This window comes from Crinia signifera, chromosome 5, assembly GCF_055691185.1.
Source record: "Crinia signifera chromosome 5, ASM5569118v1, whole genome shotgun sequence".
Lineage (NCBI taxonomy): Eukaryota > Metazoa > Chordata > Amphibia > Anura > Myobatrachidae > Crinia > Crinia signifera.
Window position 1 is genome coordinate 126840759 of NC_139221.1, and position 12743 is coordinate 126853501.

General features: G+C 45.3%; 1 protein-coding gene across 1 annotated transcript in view; it reads left to right on the plus strand.

Moving 5' to 3' along the window:
* The first annotated feature begins 8203 nt into the window (after positions 1 to 8203).
* The window catches only part of SLC22A23 (solute carrier family 22 member 23), a 167121-nt gene continuing 162581 nt past the window's right edge, over positions 8204 to 12743 (plus strand). Inside the window, exon 1 of the mRNA XM_083188011.1 lies at positions 8204 to 9663. Coding sequence (XP_083044137.1) covers positions 9130 to 9663 — 534 coding nt within the window. The 5' untranslated portion in view covers positions 8204 to 9129. The remainder of the gene's footprint in view (positions 9664 to 12743) is intronic.

Consider the following 12743-nt stretch of genomic DNA (forward strand, 5'->3'; position numbering starts at 1 on the left):
CTAGTGGGATTTCCATGCTATGGAATCCTATACTTGTGTATCCCTCCTATTATCCCTATAGATTGTAAACTTGCGAGCAGGGCCCTCCTACCTCTATGTTGGTTTGTTTCTGCACAGTTTGTTTATTCACTGTTGTTTCCAATTGTAAAGCACAACAGAATATGCTGTGGTATATAAGGAACTGTAAATAAACTGTAGCTATTGGTCAATGCTGGATTATGGGCCAGATTTTCTAAACTTCAAAAGTGATAAAATGGAGAGTGATAAACAGCCAGCCAATCAGCTCCTACCTGCCATGTCACAGACTGTGTTTGAAAAATGTCAGGCAGGAGCTGATTGTCTGGCTGTTTATCACTCTCCATTTTATCACTTTTGAAGCTTAAGGTGCCCACAGACGCTACAATTGTACTGTGCTATGCGTTTTTGACTGTACAATGGTTCTATACAATTTTTCTTCCAGCTTGCTATGAGATGTGCACTTGGTTGCATGCGATGCGATGTGATGAACCCATGTTTGTAATGTTAAATTTCAGATGTAGTCTAAAAAGTACGTGCAGCACGTACTTTTTTAGACATACAATTTTAGACATACAGCATCGCACAAGCCCATAATCACCATCCAATAATTGTACATAAAGGTGCCCACAGACGCTACAATTGTACTGTGCTATGCGTTTTTGACTGTACAATGGTTCTATACAATTTTTCTTCCAGCTTGCTATGAGATGTGTACTTGGATGCATGTGATGAACCCATGTTTGTAATGTTAAATTTCAGATGTAGTCTAAAAAGTACGTGCAGCACGTACTTTTTTAGACATACAATATCGGGCTCCCGGGAACATAAACACCATCCAATAATTGTACATAAGATGCAATTTGTGCTTAAAAAGTACAAAACGCATTCGACAATTGATGCGTCTGTGGGCACCTTAAGATGCAATTTGTGCTTAAAAAGTACAAAACGCATTCGATAATTGTAGCGTCTGTGGGCACCTTTAGAGAATCTGGCCCATATCAGCTCTGCTTAGATCAGATGTTGCTTTTTGTTTTGGGTCCACCCACATGGCAGTTTTATCTCAAGCAACTACAGTACTTTAAAACAATTTCTACAAAGGCACCTTGTACAAAGATGAAAACCAGTATACACATGTGTTTGACTGCAAAGCAGGACATTATCCCTTATTACTCTGTAACAGTATCAGAGGTATAGCAGAATATCACTCAGTTGCCAGGGAGAAAACCTCTAGCTCCACTGTAACAAAAAGTAATTTCTTTAATTACTATAAAGGAAATAAATAATCAGCCTTGTTACCACAATTATACTGTCTTGTAATTTTAGATATAGTAGTCCTTTAAAATGAATGTAAAAAGATTTAATAGCCAAGACCCTCTGAGTGCTATAAGTATTCAATCTCCATTTATTCATTGAGCTGCTAACATTCTTCACAAGCTTATCAAAATGCCAGCGGAAGCTTTACTCCTATTGGCTATTTTGAGTTTCCTTTGCCACTTGTTCTTTAGAAAGGCACTTCATAGCGGCTTCTTCACAAGCTCGACTTAAAAGACACAATCAGACGAGATTGAATACAGATGTGTAATACTGTAGATGCACTTTCTACAGAAAAGAATACAGAAAATACCATTATAGCCATACAGTACTCGCCACATGTAGCTGTTTTCTCATTGACCTGAACTAGCTTGTGACATTATGCCTCACAATCACAGAAACGCCAACATAACTTTGCTGCTCTTTAGGGGCGAGATGCTCTAAAGCAAAAATGCAGTAAAAAATCTTGTTGGGGTTTTAATGCATTTTTGTATGCACTAAAACCGCATGCCGTGTTACCACCGTGGGGGGTAATGCCAGCCTGTGGGCTTCTCTTCGCAACCCCCACCACATGGAGTCCACACTCCCAACTGTCCCGATATTGTCAGGCCAGTCTTGTTTTTTGGGGGGACTATCCTGCTGTCCCACCCACGTGCATAAGTGTCCCATGGTAAGGGGCAGGTGGGAGCCCTGCTCTCACTTGCTGCAGAGCAGCAGTGTGTAGCTGCTGTCCACATGCACACAGCATCCATACATTGGGAGGACAGGGCGCCAGGCATGCCCCCTCAGTGTCAAAAACTGGGTTTAGCCTCCTAGCTGTGAGGCAACACCTTTGGCGCAAATGTGCTCCTCTTCCCAGCTGCCGAAAGTAGGGAGGTGTGTGTGTGTGTTGCTTGTTAGTCCAGTACCTCCTCTCTTATTACTTTGTGTCCAAAGGCAGTTTTATACACCAACAACAGTCATTTAATACGTCTTCCACCTCTAACCCACACATCCACTACAGCAGGATTCTCCCTAGCATTCATTCTGTCATACACCTGCTGCATAACACTCCGGTGTCTTACAAATCAATTCCAACTAGCAGCAATAAATAAGAAATGTTAGACAGATTGGGCTTTTTTTCCCATAAATACAACATGTATTCTAATGAGATGCAAAGAAATTCTGTAATTAAAGTTAATAATTTTGAAGTTTGATATATTTAGTGGCTCATTGCTTTGGCATGGTCTAATTAAAGTGACATATCTTACATCTCTGGCATTTTTATAACGTGTATTTGCGGAACAGTTCTGTGCAGCAAATGCTGGATGGAAAGTGAAATAGATGTCATACACAGGGCAATGTGCAGCTCCCAGCCCTGCAGCAGGAACACTCTGTAATCTCATCATAACAGCTGTAGCCATGGTTGGGTGTTGACAATGCAAGATTTCAACTACTTTGCACAAATGACCACAAATTGCAAAAAGAGAGAGAAATGCAGGAAACATGAACATTTCATGTGACCTTAAAAAGTCTACTTATATTACGGAGTTACAAACTGACCGTTTCACTTAAGTGACAAAATTGTATATACGTAAAACATTTTAGATCTCTGTAGCTACGGTATATGGTCAGCACAGTAAAGGTCGACCACTGATGGTTGACCTCGCTTAGGTTGACACATGAATTAGGTTGACATGCCTAAGGTCGACATGGATGGAAGGTCGACACAAACATTAAGTCAACAATGGCTAGGTTGACATGTTTTTTTTTTTTTTAGCTGACATATGCCGATAGATTCATGCCCAACCATCCACTAGGGTGGGAAGGGAAAATAGAATAGTGCCCAAAGCATGGCGGGCGCAGAGGTGCACTTAGACGGTGTCCATGCCGACTTTGGCGACATTCGGAACAAAAAAGTGAAAACCCATGTCGACCTTTTAACTATCGACCTAGCCATTGTGGACCTAATGCTTGTGTTGACCTTCCATCCATGTTGACCTTAGGCATGTCCACCTATTTCAGGTGTCGACCTTCAGTGGTCAACTCACCGCATGTCGACCTTAAGTTGGTCAACCCAATGACCCATACCCGTTGCTACATACATTTAAATACTAATACAAAAGTGTCAATAAACAAACAATAAAATAATGATTGTATTGCATAACTATTACCCAAACATCATGGATAATTTATTATGATGCCAGTTGCTTGTAGATAAAGACAAGCACAACGGTAATACAGGTTGAGTATCCCGTATCCGAATATCCGTTATCCGAATTATTCCGAAATACGGACATTCCAGAAAGTGAAAAAAAATATTTTTTTTGCTAAAAACTCACTGGGGACATATGTAACAGCATCACTGGGGACATGATATGTAACTGGCACTATATATGTGCAAGACAATGATTGCTTGGCATTCAAATTCAGTGCTGAGATAGTACACACATTTTGTTTCATGTTTTGAAACCTTGTTTTTTGAACAATTAAAATATATTTGTGTGTATTTTATGTGGTAATAAAATATATTTGTGTGTATATTATGTGTTTATACAGCATAAATGCAAGATACTTCAAAATACATCATTGAAATATTAAAATATTCCGAAATACGGAATAATCCGTTATCCAAAATTCTCCTGGTCCCGAGCATTTTGGATACGGGATACTCAACCTGTACATCTAAAAATTATTCAAATCACTAAAACAGTAACATTAACCATTTGTGTGCCAAGAGAATGTGTCAAAATAGGAGTGAAAATTGCCAAGCAAACGTGTATTCATCATAATAACCTGTAATGTTTGCCTGATATTGCAAATATATTTTTTTTTTTACAAAACATTTTTTATTTTAATTTATATAACAAATGTGAGTGACGCTGGCATTTTTAGCAGATATTTTGCGTATCTCTCACAGAGATGTTGTCACTCAAAGGGTTAACTAATCACCCATAACCCATATAAATAAAATTATAATAATAATAATAATAATAACTCAAAATCTGAGATGCTTTGTAAATGGTATTTGGTTAGATGGTCAACAGTAACCACAATAGCATTCATGTTAATACTAGAATGTTCAACAAAACCCAATGGGCAAAAACACCCAGTGTGAATGCAGCTTTTGTAAACTTTTTCTTATTTATATTGGATTTGTGAAAATGTCAGCATCCATTGAAGAACATTTTGCAAGGTAAATCAATATAATCCCAAAAATCTGTTGCAACATTGAAAAACTGCTATGGAGGAGTAAGGAGGCTATGTGATATGTGTTTCTATTTTCCCCAAAATAGCTGTTTTTATTTAGTATCATTTATTACTGCGGGGCCGTAACAGATATTTCAGATATATAGATACAGTAGTGGCAGGTGCTCAATTATGCTGCTTTCCCACTGCAGACCCATTTTAAGTTACAGGTAATCTTAAACGGTATTTAGCATTCCCACTGCAGCAGATTACAGTTTTAAATGCCATTTAAGTACCATTCCCATTGCAGGTAAAACGTTTTAGCTCTTCAAAACGTTTTTACAGCACAAATGAGTGCCTGTGACTTTAATGGGCTTTTCAGGGTTGTGGAGAGTGTCACAACACAGGCAACAACCAATCGCTTGAATTGTAGCCTGTTTACATTAAGAATACCGTTTAAGATGCATTCCCATTGCCTCTTAAACGATAGATTACCGTTTAAAACACTGCTTTGAAAACGGGTTGAAATACCGTTTAACTTTAAACGGTATTTCAACTCTGGCGCTTTCCCACTGCAGCCTTAAACGGTATTTTGCCCTCAAAAATCGGCAATATACCGTTTTAAGGCTGCAGTGGGAAAGGGGCATTAGTTTAGTGATACATTCAGGTGCATGGAAAGTAGGGGTCATACTGAGTAACAATCCATGGTTGCCCCAGCTCACTGAATGGTATTAGTATCCAGTCTAGAACACTACCTGATAATAGAATTCAGAGATATAGGTTACATATATTTGTGCAAATTTATGTGTAAGCCCCCAAACCGTCGTCAAGGCATCTCTGTATATTGGGGGTCCCTAGGGCTATATCTAGGTGCAGCACCCCAAAATCCAGCATAAGCCAGAAAGCTCAGAGCAGCACACCAGTGAAAACACTATAGCGTTAATAATAATTAGTAATAGGAAGCCGAAGATATATATATATATATATATATATTGTGAGAAAAAATATATAATAATGACATGTAATTAAAATATTAGCGAAATAGTGTGAGAAAGATATATATATATATTTCAGATACCTGTAGTAATCCCTCCATTCCCATCAGCAGCCGCATGGGGCATGTGATGCTGCCAGATTTATCAATTTCCTTAATGAGAAGCATTCCAGAGATTGACCCTTGCATCGGAAGATGTCGGTAGCCCATTGTAGCTTGTGGGCTACATACTGCATATGCAGCTGGCAGACGGTTCCCATGGAGCCCTGCCTGGAAAAGGCTGCTGTGTATGTGCGGTTAGCAGGACCGCAAATGAGCAGTTGTCCAGATGCCACACTGAGCACATTGCAGGGAAGCCTCTGTCCCTTCAAGTGCTCAATAATACATAGCACTAGTACAATGCAACGTGATCCTTGACGCTAATATCTTGCCCAGATCAAGGGGTTGCATTACCATCCACCCCCCCCCCCCCCACATCGCCTGCTATTACATTGTTATTAATCACATATGTGATTCACGCAAAGGACAGCTCTTGCGATAAGAGCTGTCCTTATTGAAGCGGCTCTGGCGCTGGACTTGTAGGTCGCAGGGCATGCTGTGAGGGATCCGTGATGGATCCCTCAAACACTGCGGAGGAGAGAAGCCAATAGGCTTCTATAGAGTAACGCCAGATTTTTCTGGCATTACTCTATATTGCGCAAACCTGGCAATCTGGTTTTAGTGCATGGGGGTTTTACTGAATGTTCCCTTTAGTGCATCTCCCCCCAAGTTGCATATGCAATTAATGATAAATGGACCACACTGTCAACCCAGGAGATTAGTTAATGCATGAATTTAAGTTTTTTATGTAAAATATGTACAGTATGTATTCTGAAAGTGTTTCTTAGCCGTATGTAACATGATTAAGTTGGATTGTGGGGGGGCAAAGGACAGTTCTGAGGCAAGGATGACATTAAGCACAGTGCTTTTGTTGTGAACAGATTTAGGCGCCCATTTATCATACAATATTTTCAGGTAAATATTAAGTGTCACTAGAATGTATGTACAGTAGGAGGGACTGCAGCAGGAATCTCCGGTCCCTGCTGCGATCCCTCCTGTACTGCCCTGGGCCCCTTCATGTGAAGCTGTCCGATGTATCAACAATGGGCAGCAGCACTTCACATCCCTGGACTACCACCATTCTGAGATGGCGGTAGCCCATTGGAAAGGGATCACACTGGCGCTGGGCAGCGTGCGCACGTGGGGGCGGGTGGATAGAGCTTCTTTCTGAGCCCTGTCCCTGCGCATCAGGATGATACATCCCACCGATAGGATTGCATTTTACAATGCGATCCTGGGCGTTAACAATCTGCCCAGATCACATTGTAAATGCAATGCACGATAAGTGGGCCCATTAGAGATGTCAGGTAGATAACTTGAAGGTAACTCGTGGGAAGATTATTATCCCCGTTTCTAAAAACAGAGTTTGATTGAAAAGATGTCACCCAGAATGAAATGTCAGAAAGACATTTGGGACAGGATGCACTAAAGAAGAAATGCAGTAAACCCCCCCCTCTGTTTTCTGTTTTTTTTTTACTGCATTCTCAAATGTATTTAAGACCTGATTCCGGGGCTTCTGATGCGGAGGGTAACGTCAGGTTACCCTATAGAAGCTTTTGGCCTTCTTACATTATCGAGCTGTGTGGCATTCCTTCTGCACATGCACAGATGGACGTTCAGGGACCAGAGCAAACCACAAGGACAGCTCTTACTGGAATCTCTTATGTTAGTGCATATGTGATTGGTATTGATGCAATGTCTGGTGGGATGTACACTGCAAGGTTAGTACATCCCGCCCTTGGTAACATGTCAATGATTGACCATCGGCTGCTTTTTGGGGGCAGAGGGCGAGCACGGCGGCCTCCATTTGCCAAAATGGAGGGGTGTCACCACCATTTTGGTGGTGTAAACCAGGATCTCAGTTGGATGAAGAAATTTATTGGCCTCTTTGTTGGATCTGCGGTGGTCAGCTTTCATGAACTCATGGGTCATGCATCCAGATGGTGGGGTGGCAGATGATCCGACGTGGTGTCCTAGGTCACATTACTAACCTCTTGCTGCGGTAACTTTTTTTTTGGTGTGGTCGCTCCTGCTTCCATGTAAGCACCTCTAACCACATATGAATCCTTCCCTCTTCCCCCCTCCAGCTGCCCACATCATGGCTCCTCCCTTATCCATTCCCAGCATATACCAGACAAAGCAACAGTAATCACACAGCTAAGAAGAGACCAGCTGCTAATCTTCCACATCTGCATACCATAGGGGACATTAAAAACACTGAATGCTTTGTCATTCAGTTTTTGCCACCCCTTAACCAAAACACGCAGATAGCCTAGTTTTTCTAATGGTAGCACCACCCCTATGTGGATCAATTAGCATCCATGTCACTGCTCACTTCAAAACACTTTTTTTATTATTAACACTTGTTTTATATAGCTCCAGCATATTACATTGCATGTCACAATATCAATTTATATCAAAATCACTCAGAATGCCAAAATGAATAGTACAGATGCCAAAGCCTGTGTCCTCCTTCATGTAACACAGTATAAGGGACATGCATGCCAGCTCTGCCCCTGTGTACCTGCAACACAATGGGGCTGGTCCTAGCCTCCCTGTGCTGCTGTTGAAACCTGATGCCACCCTGGGGAGGGCTGGCGCTGCAGGTTACCCCCTGTGTCCCTGTAACACAATGGGGAGGTGCTGGTCCTAGTCTCCGTGTGCTGCTACTGCAACCTGCTGCCTCCCAGGGGAGGGCTGAGGCTGCAGGTTGCCGTCTGTGGAGGCTGCAATACTTCCGGGGGCGTTGATGTAGGACTGGAAAGGAGAGAGAGGGATGTCATGCAATGCAGAGGCTGGAAGGCACTCACTCACTGACGGAACCGGTCGGATGATGATGTTTCCCTTGTAGTGAGAGGAGGGGGAAGCCGGTCTATGAGCCGCTGGCCTTACATGACGTGATCCTAGGACTGTCACTGAGCTATACCCGGCCAGCGCGTGTGCAACATTCCGGTGACACAGGCGACGTGCCTGCCCCCTGTCCCTGTGGCGGAGACGGAGCACAGACGCAGGATTTTCCACATTGCCCGCAGCGGTCACATGAGCCCTGGCGGGGAGTCATCATGCCGCTTGCTGACATGTACGGTGCTGTCACGGGAATGACACATGCTGGGCAGCGTGGTGCCCTTCTCATCGCCCGGTACTGAGCTTCGGCAGCAGGAGGGGGCAGCTGCGGCATTGGGGAGCCTGGCTGCAGGCAGCAGGGGGAGGCGTGTGCTGCTTACCATAGTGATCACCTGTGCATCAGCATGTGCCAGTGCCCGCATCCCTGTGCTCTGTCCTAGATCGGCAGCGCACTGACCATTGTCCTTCGCACCTAGGAGCACGGACACCCCGACACACAGCCTCCACCGGGGGGTCCGCAGCCCACAACAGCCCCGGCGATATCCCAGCCCGGGCAGGGAGAGAGGATCAGGGCGGCAGAGGCGACGCTGTGAATCAGACTGCAGCCCGGTGATAGCAGCAGCAGGACAGAGCCCTCCTGGCCGCTGCATGCTGCCGCTGCTAGCCCACTGCTGCCCCGGGGAGGAGGCGGCATTATGTCTATAGACCGCGATCGCGAGTCCGGCTGGATGAGGCAGCCCGAGGCCGAGGAGAATGGCTCCGTGCTGCCGGCCTCCAGCTCAGCCATCCCCGCACCGGAGGAGCTCTCCGCAGCGCCGGCGTCTCCAGCCCAGGCGGGCTCCCGGTACAACGCGCTGCTGGTGGACTATGACGGCTCTGTGCTGCCCTTCCTGGGCGGTCTGGGCTCCTACCAGAGGCGGCTGGTGCTGCTCACCTGGATCCCGGCGCTGTTCCTCAGCTTCAGCCAGTTCTCGGACTTCTTCCTTCTGGACCAGCCGGACAGGTGGTGCAAGAGCAACACGAGCTTGCCCGGCCGGGGGCGAGCGCTCCATGCGGGGGACAATCACAGCACCCCGGCCCCGGAGGTCATGCTCCTGATCCCGCCGCCGCAGCTGCCCACCACTCCCTCACCCACCGTGGCCACTCTACCTGGGCACAACGACTCATGCCTGTGCCAAGAGTGGGGCTACCAAATCCACGCCGGCCTGGTGCAGAACGTGGTGAGCAAGGTAAGCGCAGGACATGGCAGTGCCGGCACATATGTGTGCTCATGTATGTAATGCTGCTGCGGGCATTAAGCCTCCATCCGTGGTGCTGTACAGAGCGGGGGTGTATTATGGTGGCACTGCAATAAAAGGTATCGCCCAGGGGGAATTCGTTGCTTGAATGTATGTTAAACACGCATGTAAACATCACAGCATGTGTGCAATATGCGCTAATGTACGCCCAATCTCGCTTGTGTCTTCTAAATACGAATCTGCAGTAATACAGCTGTTATCTGTCTACCAATGTGCCCCCACTGAGACAATGGCACCTCTGTGGGTATATGGCCTAACACAGGTACTGTAACCTCCATGTGTTACACGGCTCAGGCTGGGGAGAGGCAACAGCTGGCAATGGAAACATCACATTCCTTCCAGCATCCTAATGAGACAAGTGATGTAGATACTCGGATTGTTATATATATATATATATATATATATATATATATATATATATATATATATATATATATATATATATATATACACACCTCTCTACCTACTCTGGTGGAATGCTGCCCTAATGATGGTCTGATTTAAGTTGGAACTGATCCTGGTAAACGTGGATTTCTGTCTATGACTATGCAATAAAGCCTTTAATAATATATTTACACAGTTCATGTGTCACCTACCCATTGGTGATAAAGAGCAATTTGGGCATATTGGTTACATTTTTAGGCTATAGAAGCACTTACACTTTTTACTTATATATATTCTACAGAAAAAACATGGCAGGACACATAGGTGCCGATTTTATGTTTTTGCTGGTGGGTGCTCAAGCCAAAAAATATAGAGTAGTAGCTTCATGGGGAAGGGGGGTGGCCACAAAAGAATACCAATTTATATTATGGAGCACAGTTGTCTCCAATATTCAAGTTAAGGCAACAGAGTTCCACATACATAAATGCCCCCACAGTGCAGGTACTCCGAGGACAGAATACACTCTTCCTGGCATACGGTTTCCCAGGTGGCGGGTCCGGCGATGTGGGTGCAGCAGCCACAAATTAGCAAGTTAATGGCGGCCCAGCAGTGGGACTCGGGTCCGTGGGTGCTCATCAACTTCTGTGCGTCCTTGAGCACCCACAGAATCGGCACCTATGGCAGGACATTATGGTCCATTTTAAAGTGTCTGCGCAATATACACTTTGCTTGGGGAAAAAAAAAACCCAGAACTAATTATACAATAAAGCTGTCCATTTAATGACCTGTGTAAAAGCTTATGCGGTACTCTTTACCTAGAACGGCGCCAGCGATTGAAATCGCGGTCGTCGTGGGTAAAAATCGCGGTCATCGCGGGTAAATCGGGATGGCCGTGATGCCCGCGATGACCGCGATTTTCCCATAGGGAACAATGTTAAAACGGCAGATTGACCGCGATTTTACTGTTAAATGCCTCAATGGACCCGATTTGGGGCCAAATAGGGCAAATTAACCCTTAAATGTCCCCCCAAATTTTTAACGCCACCCCACGATCCACGCCAACCCGAAGCGTGGCGAGCGCAGCGGTACGCGTCCTCCGACCTTTTCATGCCCTACTATCCACTAGGGCGTGGTGTGAGAATATAATAGTGTGGCGAGCGCAGCGAGCCACCGAGCCCGAAGCGTGGCGAGCGGACGCGGATACCTTCACAGGTAGACGCGTCCCCTCGCGGGCTTCACAGGTGTCCGCCTCGCCACGGACACCTGTGAAGCCCGCGAGGGGACGCGCATAACTGTGAAGGTATCCGCGTCCCCTCGCGGGGCTCGCTGCGCTCGCCACGCTTCGGGCTCGGTGCCCGCGAGGGGACGCGGATACCTTCACAGGTAGACGCGTCCCCTCGCGGGCTTCACAGGTGTCCGCCTCGCCACGGACACCTGTGAAGCCCGCGAGGGGACGCGCATAACTGTGAAGGTATCCGCGTCCCCTCGCGGGGCTCGCTGCGCTCGCCATGCTTCGGGCTCGGTGGCTCGCTGCGCTCGCCACACTATTATATTCTCACTCCACGCCCTAGTGGATAGTAGGGCATGAAAAGGTCGGAGGACGCGTACCGCCGCCCCTCGCGGGCTCGCTGCGCTCGCCACGCTTCGGGTTGGCGTGGATCGTGGGGTGGCGTTAAAAATTTGGGGGGACATTTCAGGGTTAATGGGCTCTGTGGCCCATTTAACATTGATTCCTATGGCCAAATCGGGTGGATTGAGCCATTTAACAGTAAAATCGGGTCCATCGCGCCTTTTAACATTGATTCCTATGGGAAATCGGGAGCATCGCGTCGCGGGCATCGCGGGTACATTTATGGCCGGCCGCGACGCGACCGACACGATTTCCATGTTTAACATTGGTTTCAATGGGAAATCGCGGGCATCGCGTCGGTCGCGTCGCGGCCATACATAAATGTACCCGCGATGCCCGCGACGGGCGCCCTTCTAGGTAAAGAGTACCGCTTATGCTATAGTTAGTGACATACAGTTCAGGCATGCTGCATCTTTACTGATTCAACTATCACAATAGGGAGTATGTTACTAAAAACCTAAACATGAAATGTATGTAAGTAATGAATTCAGTTTTTTTTCCATTTTTTGGCTGCTTAGAATTTTTGTAAATTCCTTTTCTAATATGTGTAAAGTGCCAAGTACACACCTTTACAACCGTCTTGCCATTCTTTTGATTCTTGAACAGATCATGAGATATTGTAAAATTGTGTAAGCACCTTCGGTCATGTGTTACTGGAGAAAAACTGGTCAAATCTGAATATCAACATAAAAGTTGATCTTTTCAACAGATTCAATGGTACAATGTTGGATCAACAGTAGATTGTAAAGTTCATATGAACAAATAAGCGCTTTAATCATAAGTAAAATTGCATCAAGAATCTGCTGCTTTTGGGTGTGTACCAAATTGAAAGTATTTTAGTAATCCCATTGTCACAAAGGTGGAAGAGTGCTTTGTGATTCTATACATTTTTTATTTGTTTGTGTCCAGGGATATTGATATAAATATAGCACACTGTTGCAATATACTGTTTCGAATATTTTCTCCACATTTGATTGTCAATCAATATTTTGGTGCC